Below are 7,331 nucleotides of genomic sequence, written 5' to 3' on the forward strand. Positions count from 1 at the left end.
AATGCATGCATTGCGCGTTTGCGCCATAAACCCATAATCCATAGGAGATGTAAGTTTCTACTTCCTAGCGTATTATATGGAGAAAACCAAAAGATTTTTTGAATTCACTAGTTTGTAGTGTTTGTTATTATCCTCCTTAATTTTGTTAGACTAGTTCAAAATTTGGTTTACACTTCACATGACACGACGTAGCGCCTAGCGCGCTATCCCAGCAATCCAGCATGCCTGAAGTACAGGTTGTAATCACACACCCAATTCCGGTTCCTAACATTATTTTCCGGTTAACTGTGTCCCGTGCCTAGTGCCACGAGTACCAAATTACTTTTTCCTCGCAAGTATTTATCGGTCTGTTTCTGTGGGTGTTGAAATTATGGATAAGAATGTACAGTAAAAGTAAAAGACTTTGTGTGAAGTATTCGAACATCGTATATTTGTTTGAGTTGCGAGGCAGGATGCCAAAGGTTGCTGTGAATACACCAGGCCTATTTTGTCCAGACCTACATTTTTATTCACCGTTTCAGCTAAAATAATCGGAAAAACCACCCAGTTTTTGATTATTTGAGTATTCCAGTAATTTTAAATACAAATATTTTTTTTAATGGTCTAGTAGCCTACCTGCCAATGGTTATTCCATAGATGGCAACGCATCTTCCAAATCCGCCATCGACACCTCTCCCTCTTCACTTGTACTCCGCGGTTTTCTATCACTCCGATGAATTCCTCCACGACCTCTATTCCTAAAGAAACCCCTGTTCGATGTATGTCCGAATCCCAACATTCTTCCTGGCTTCGACGTATTTGCTGCAGAATCTGTTTGAACTATTTTCTTTTTCTTTTCTCCATTTTTTGAAGAATCATAGCGGAAATCAGGAGGAAACTTATGTACTTCAATGCAATGTGAGCGTCTTTCCTTCTTGTTTGAAAATCTTAGATTGCAACTTTCAACAAAGCACTGGAACTATAAAAAAAATGCTCAGGCAAAATAGAAAAAAAAATCCTTTTTATAAAATGCATACCATGGGTTTTCTTTCTGCCAGGGCTGCAAAGTAGGAATCATGTGTTTCAGATATGTGTAAATCCAAAAGATGGGGGGATGGAAGACGTTTGTGGCATGTTTCACAAACATACCGATGATGAGTGTTATAGTGATCTTCAAAACTGATAAGTGTTTCAAAAACTTTCATACATGCAGGAATATGACACCTAAACTTTTCTGTTCTGAAAAGCAAGAAGATTAAAAACTTTGTCCTTCTTTTCAATCTTACAACTTACTGTTGATGAAGAAAATCTTCATTGTCAAATATGACTACTGACTTTTTACCCAGAACACTTTGACACAACTTGTTTCCAGGTTTGTAGTAATCATCATCGATAAATCTTCTCTGAACAGCGAACTTTTCGAGTTTCAACCAGCACATATCACTTACCTGGGAAACAGCTTTTTCGGAGGACATTTTAACTGTGATCTAAATCAAAATATTATGAATATCTTCGATTATTAGGAAATACTATAAAAGCAGTCTTAGTTTTGACGTAGTTGGCCGCCAAACAGCACGTAAACAAAAGGAAATAAATGACGAACGATGGTGCGCATTGTGCACTGCAAATTGACGTCATAGCACGTTTTAGGAGAAGCAGTCACAGAAAACATGGAACTGAGATGTCGGCTCTCAACAATACGATAAAGAACGTTCATCATCAAATAAATAGGGTCTTTAAGAAAATTGAGGTTATAGGATTAGGAGAATATTGAAAGCTTTCGTTGAATCGACATCAAGCGAATTATAAAGCTGCTGTATTAGCCTATACACTAAGAAATGGGGATAGGCAATAAAAAGGATTTAAAAAAATTTCAAACGAACACATGTACAGGAAATGTTAATCACGGGGATGCGTCAGGTAAAAAAGCCACAAAATACAATGTAACATTATGAATTAACAGACTAGTTCAACAATTTCTTCTATCGAATAAGTATATCTTATTCATGAGCGTAACTAGCGAAGGCATCGTGTTTCTTAAGTCTTACACTGAAGTTCCCTTTTGATATCAGACCTATAAGTATAGCTTACTCTGCCATAGCATTTAAATAGAATAATTTTTTGTTTTGTAATAAACGAAAATAAGTACTGAATTTATTGTTCTGCTGATTCGACTCGCGGTGTCGTTAGTGATTTAAATAAAATATCTTAGCAGGATCAGCAGAGTCATAAGGATTGGATTCCAGCTGAGGACTTTGGAGAATGAGGCACTGTTGGTGAGGTAAGATCGAACGCGTGACCAAGAGCCATTGTGCGGTTGAGGCTCCAAGTCCAGAACGTGAGCATAGATTTGATAGATATCCACCAAGTCAATCGGTTCGCCCTGATAATGCTTTTTGAAAGATGGACCCATGGCCATGAAGATGGTTCTCATGTCAGGGTGTGTGTTGTCGTAGCCATGTAGACCGCCCCAAATCATTGGTCTTGGTGTGGAAGGATCACGCGGGATTTGTTTCGGACTGTCAGCTCCGCTAATAACGAATCCTGAATGAAAAAATGTTTAAATTTAGTCAGCTTCTTTGTGTCAATTTGGAAATGACTAGGCATTTTACCATGTTTAGCGCAGACTAGAATTTCCTGAACGTAGCGTCCATTTTTGTAGTAATAATTATCCGGTATATCATCTCGGCGATAAACATCCACGCCCCGCATTTGCTTCAGTTGCTTGTAGACCTGACAAATTTCATTTATTCGTTAGAACTCTATTACAGGTACTTCCTTAAACTGGTGATAAATTGTTTAACGCGGAGTTCTCACACCTGCATCTAGGGATTTTAATTTCACTACAATGATGAGTTGGCAAAAACAGTTTCACCTTATCCGCTTTTCCAGGAAGAGGGGCCACTGCTGCTACTGCGGCGCGGTCAATGACATACGAAACATCGTCCATGTCGAGATAATCGTCTATCTCGACGTACTCTGCTCCAGAGTGGGGTGTACCTGACGTCATCCCATGGTCGGAAACAATCATCACATTCACCTAAAATGAAATAAAAATCCATTTATTCATATCCTAAAATGCCATTTAGAATTTCAAAGTTTGACGGAATCGTGCGGTCCAACTTCTTTTAATATATTTTTGTTTACCGTTTCATCGAGATCTGTATCATCTAACTTTTTTAAAAATTTGTAAAGCTCTGCATCCACTTCTTGCAAGGCTATCATTAACTCGGGTGAAGTGGGACCTAAATCCAAATTTTAAATGAAAATAAATCATCCTTGCTTGTGAAAATGTGACTAATGGAAACAAGATGTCCTTACCGAATTGATGTCCCTTGTTATCAATGTGTTCGTTGTAAACCTATTCAGGAATAAACATTTTTCTAAAGAAATTTACGGGAAAAATAAAAACCCCCTGTTCGTCACCGGAAGTACTTACCATGACCAAATCGTATCCTTCCGATTTGATCATTTTGATCGTTTTATCCAGATTGGCACCAAGGCTAGTGGCACCTTTGGTAAGCTGAAAACCCTGGGCCTGATGCGGTAGAATGCCTCGAACAGGAATGTCGCTTCTACGGGGGAACAAAAGTTTAGTTTTAGAAAAACAAAACATGCATAGCAAAAAAAAAAGAAAAAAAAGAAGCAAAGGGTTGCGACAGCGTAAACTGATTTACCGAGCCCAAAGGAAAGTGCCGACTTTACGACCCTTGCGCGTGGCTGTTGTCCATATGGGTTCCACATCTTGCCACCAGCGCTGGTTTGACGTAAGAGTTCGGTTGAACAACTCAAACGTTTCCTTTCGGTACGAGTCGTGAAAATAGTTTCCAATAATATTGTGATTTTCAGCATAGAGTCCTAAATTGAATTCAAACTATCTAATTATTCTCGAAAATTGTCACGTGGATAATAGTCCAATAATTCGGTCGGATAGAATTCGAGACGAGTCTACATGGCTTAATGACCCCAGGCGACTTGCGCTGTGACGGGGGCTGGCAATGACTCGAACGCCAAAACAAAAAAAGTTTGTTTAATGTTTGTTCACCTGTACTGAGAGTGGTCCAACTAGCGTAGGAGAGCGACGGGAAAATGGGATTCACCCATTTGGCTCTAACGCCCTCTTTGTGGAGTAGACGGAAACCGGGCAGAGACTCCTTATCTTTCTGCTGGTCGACATAGTCCCATCGGAAACTGGAAAGAGTTAAGCAACAATCTTTAGTTACACACGAGATCAAGTGAAATTCGTTGAACCTCCTTGTAAACCTTACCCGTCGAGAAGAATGACAACTAATTTTTCTTTGCGATCCGCCTCTTTCGGTTTGTCCGGTGCTGCGAATGAGCATACGACCGAACAACAAAGAATAGCCAGGGCACACCATAGCCTCCGTTGCATTTTGACTGTAAATAGATCGCCATATCACAAATGCCATTTAGCTATTTTGAATACAATCAAAGCGAAGAACAATGCGTGTGCCCTTTGGATTCGATATAATATCCACTACTAAGCATAAATCCTGCGCACAAACCGCTTTTGAAATACTAATACAACTGTCGAATTTCTGATTCAATCGTTTGCCCAGTCGTGATTAGAATTGATCACAGTCGACACGGACACTGACTCTATGTGTAAATATAAACGGCTGCTAGCCGCAGTTCTTATTGGTTCGAAAAAAGACACAGAGATGAAGGGTACAACAACAAAAAAATGTTCTAAAAGAAGGAAAATCAGTTTCTATCAAGGTGTTGGAGCTGGCCAAAGTCTTTCATATCCTTCCAGCTATAAATAGTGCCGACCGCTCAACAAACCGGGGCCCAAGTAGGAAAACTGGCCAAAAGCCTCTTCGTGGTTTTGGCTTGTTTAGAGCTATGTTTGACTAAGCGCGGCGCGAAGAAGGGCTCGAGTCATCATTGTACATTCCGTCCGAGCCGGGTGGCTCAAATTAAAAGCGGCTAATATTGACATTTGACACAGAGAAACCTCGTCCGCTTTGCAGCCATCAGCCCGAATGTGACATCCAAGTATAGAATTAGCGGATGACGGCCAAAACACACCACACACAGAAATGTATGGCCAAACGAGTTAGCAAATAAAAACCCTTTGTTGGCGTAATCAAATCAAGTTAGATAAAGGGTAAATCGAATCAGAGCAAAACGTGAATGCAATCGCTTACGTAACGGGATTTCGAGTGTAACAGTTTCAAGTCTAAACACGATGATGTGACAATGACTCAACTTGTGGAATGCAATTTGCGATAAGCATTTTACCTCAATGAACCGACGATTCAAACTCGTAGTTTTGGCGAATCGGTGATTACTGGTCGAACAAAAAAAAAATCAAAACTTGTAGGTGAACACAAACTTTGAGATCTCAGTCGAATTGCACAACAGGAAGGCAAGACTGTAGAACGGAACCTTCCAGACCGCGTGGCGCTTCACAAGAAACTGGATAAGAAAATTTTATCGCAGCGTCGGACGTAAAGAAGTGGCCGCGGGAGCGCGCAAGATAACGACGCTGTATGTGCACGCCTTTACCGGTTGAAACTGACGTCCGGTAGTCGAAAACGCAACAGGCACATCTTAAAAAGACAGTCATAAATCTGTTTGAAAAGAAAAAGAATTATGGTCATAAACATGTAAACATCATCAAATGATAAGTTTCTCAAACGACAATAAAAATACATATTTGTTCCAACAGCTATTTTCAACATCGTTAAAATGAAAAGAGAAAATGTTTTGAATTGATTACATCAGTTGTTATTTCGCGTAGATTAGATTAGATGTTTGAATTTCGAAATGATGTAATTGTTCTTCCAAGTAACGTTCGATAGAAATTTGTTGAATTCGATCCTTAAAAATCTGTCTCAGTTAGAACAGATTTGAAGATGGCGCTAACATCGAATTTTTTATGAAAATGCCCAAAAAGCTTGTGAAAGACTACCAAACGTCTTCAGATTGCCATGACTCGTCTTATCGATGCGGTTCACGATCATTGACTAAAGCGGCTGTTATCCGATACGTAAGCAGCCGCCACCGTACATACTGGAGTTTGGGAAGAAAGCGCTGATTTTGGTATTAGATATACAGTGATATTTCTAGTTATATTTTTGTGTAAATATTCAAAAAAAATTTTGCTTTTCTCTTGTCCAACCAAACACATTTTTTTCTTTTTTCTAACAAGCAACAACTCGGATTTGATCTTATCATTTTTTTTTTTGGGGGGGATGGGTGTCATCGATCATTAAGGAAACTCAGTCGAATGGGAAAGTGATTTGACGACAACAGAAAAATCGTTATTGTCTGGATTGGTAACAGTTTGTTTTTGAATTCACTTACAGTACACCGAGTCTTTTGTGTCGACTCGTCTCAGATCTACGTGAGTTGAAAAATAATATTACGTGTCACGACTGGAATAATAGTGCACAGTGTAAATTAAGAGGCTTACTGACGAAATGTTCTCAAACGGAAGCATCGTATCCAAAATGAATAGATAAGAATAAATATTAACTAACGAAAAAAAAACCCGATTCTTTTAAGAAATTTTACAATTGTGCTTACCTGTTGACGAAATGTTTGAAGGTTTGGAATTGTTTATTCTTTTCCACTGTATTTTATCTTGTAAACGATGTGCTAATGTTGTTTTCTTTGTAGCAGACTACATAAATGTCATCACGATACCGTATGAATGCATTACCCAAAACGGAAAGGATTGACGCGATGTGTGTGAACTTTACCAAGTCAAATAGACATGGGTTCAACTGTAGTGCATTTACCTTACGCAGAATTTTAACCCGGTGCAAGTCCCTCGAGTATCAAAGATTTCATATCTGACAGACTACCTGAAAAGTTCGGGGAAAAGAGAAACTACTTCAAGACAGCCATTTTTTTTTTTTTACGATCCTATGTACAGTCACATGTATTCTCCATTGTCCTACAATGCTTTTCCATGGTCACACGATGAACAATACAATTTGAAATAATACAGAAATTTGGGGATGCAACCAAGTATTTGAAAAAGGGGAAAAAAAAAAAAAAAGGAAATGGTCACAGAAGAGTTAAGACAAGATTTTGTGGGGGTCGAAACGGGATTGTTCCTCGAGGATTTTCTATTTGACCCCCAGAGGAGGTGATTTTCAAAGATATTCGTTTTTTCCTCATGGTGATAAATATTTTTCTTGCCATACTTTTTAATGTTTTTTATTTATTTTGTGTAGACAAAAATTTGCAGGGTCTATTTCTTCAGATTTGACCCTGGGGCTGGACTACATCTCTTCTGGTTCATCACAATATTATCGAGGAGTTTCATAAAGATCGATGAAGGAAGGGAGAAATAAAACTTGGCAGACAAAAAAAAA

The 7,331-nt window shown here is 38.9% G+C and overlaps 2 protein-coding genes and 1 long non-coding RNA gene across 4 annotated transcripts; 1 reads left to right on the forward strand and 2 right to left on the reverse strand.

Annotated features, from left to right (window-relative positions):
- Positions 1 to 408: 408 nt before the first annotated feature.
- On the reverse strand, positions 409 to 1,645 carry LOC116926674 (zinc finger protein 511). The gene is made up of 4 exons (XM_032933607.2): positions 1,273 to 1,645; positions 1,017 to 1,218; positions 616 to 958; positions 409 to 521 (listed from the first exon to the last, which is right to left on the reverse strand). Exons 1-3 carry the CDS (start codon positions 1,452 to 1,454, stop codon positions 626 to 628), a joined length of 717 nt encoding a protein of 238 aa, XP_032789498.1. The 5' UTR covers positions 1,455 to 1,645; the 3' UTR covers positions 409 to 521; positions 616 to 625.
- A 134-nt stretch (positions 1,646 to 1,779) lies between these two features.
- LOC116926673 (glycerophosphocholine cholinephosphodiesterase ENPP6) lies at positions 1,780 to 5,498 on the reverse strand. The gene is made up of 10 exons (XM_032933606.2): positions 5,245 to 5,498; positions 4,248 to 4,377; positions 4,025 to 4,170; positions 3,657 to 3,837; positions 3,419 to 3,554; positions 3,301 to 3,340; positions 3,127 to 3,224; positions 2,855 to 3,019; positions 2,592 to 2,712; positions 1,780 to 2,523 (listed from the first exon to the last, which is right to left on the reverse strand). Exons 2-10 carry the CDS (start codon positions 4,370 to 4,372, stop codon positions 2,174 to 2,176), a joined length of 1,362 nt encoding a protein of 453 aa, XP_032789497.2. The 5' UTR covers positions 4,373 to 4,377; positions 5,245 to 5,498; the 3' UTR covers positions 1,780 to 2,173.
- A 710-nt stretch (positions 5,499 to 6,208) lies between these two features.
- LOC116926676 lies at positions 6,209 to 6,964 on the forward strand. 2 transcript variants are annotated; one of them, XR_006649274.1, is made up of 2 exons: positions 6,209 to 6,555; positions 6,628 to 6,964. It is a non-coding gene; the product is annotated as an uncharacterized LOC116926676 (long non-coding RNA). The 2 variants fall into 2 exon arrangements; XR_006649273.1 differs by having other exon boundaries at positions 6,214 to 6,555; positions 6,631 to 6,964.
- The last annotated feature ends 367 nt before the right edge of the window (positions 6,965 to 7,331 follow it).

The sequence above is a fragment of the Daphnia magna genome, linkage group LG7 (assembly GCF_020631705.1).
Source record: "Daphnia magna isolate NIES linkage group LG7, ASM2063170v1.1, whole genome shotgun sequence".
Classification (NCBI taxonomy): Eukaryota; Metazoa; Arthropoda; class Branchiopoda; order Diplostraca; family Daphniidae; genus Daphnia; species Daphnia magna.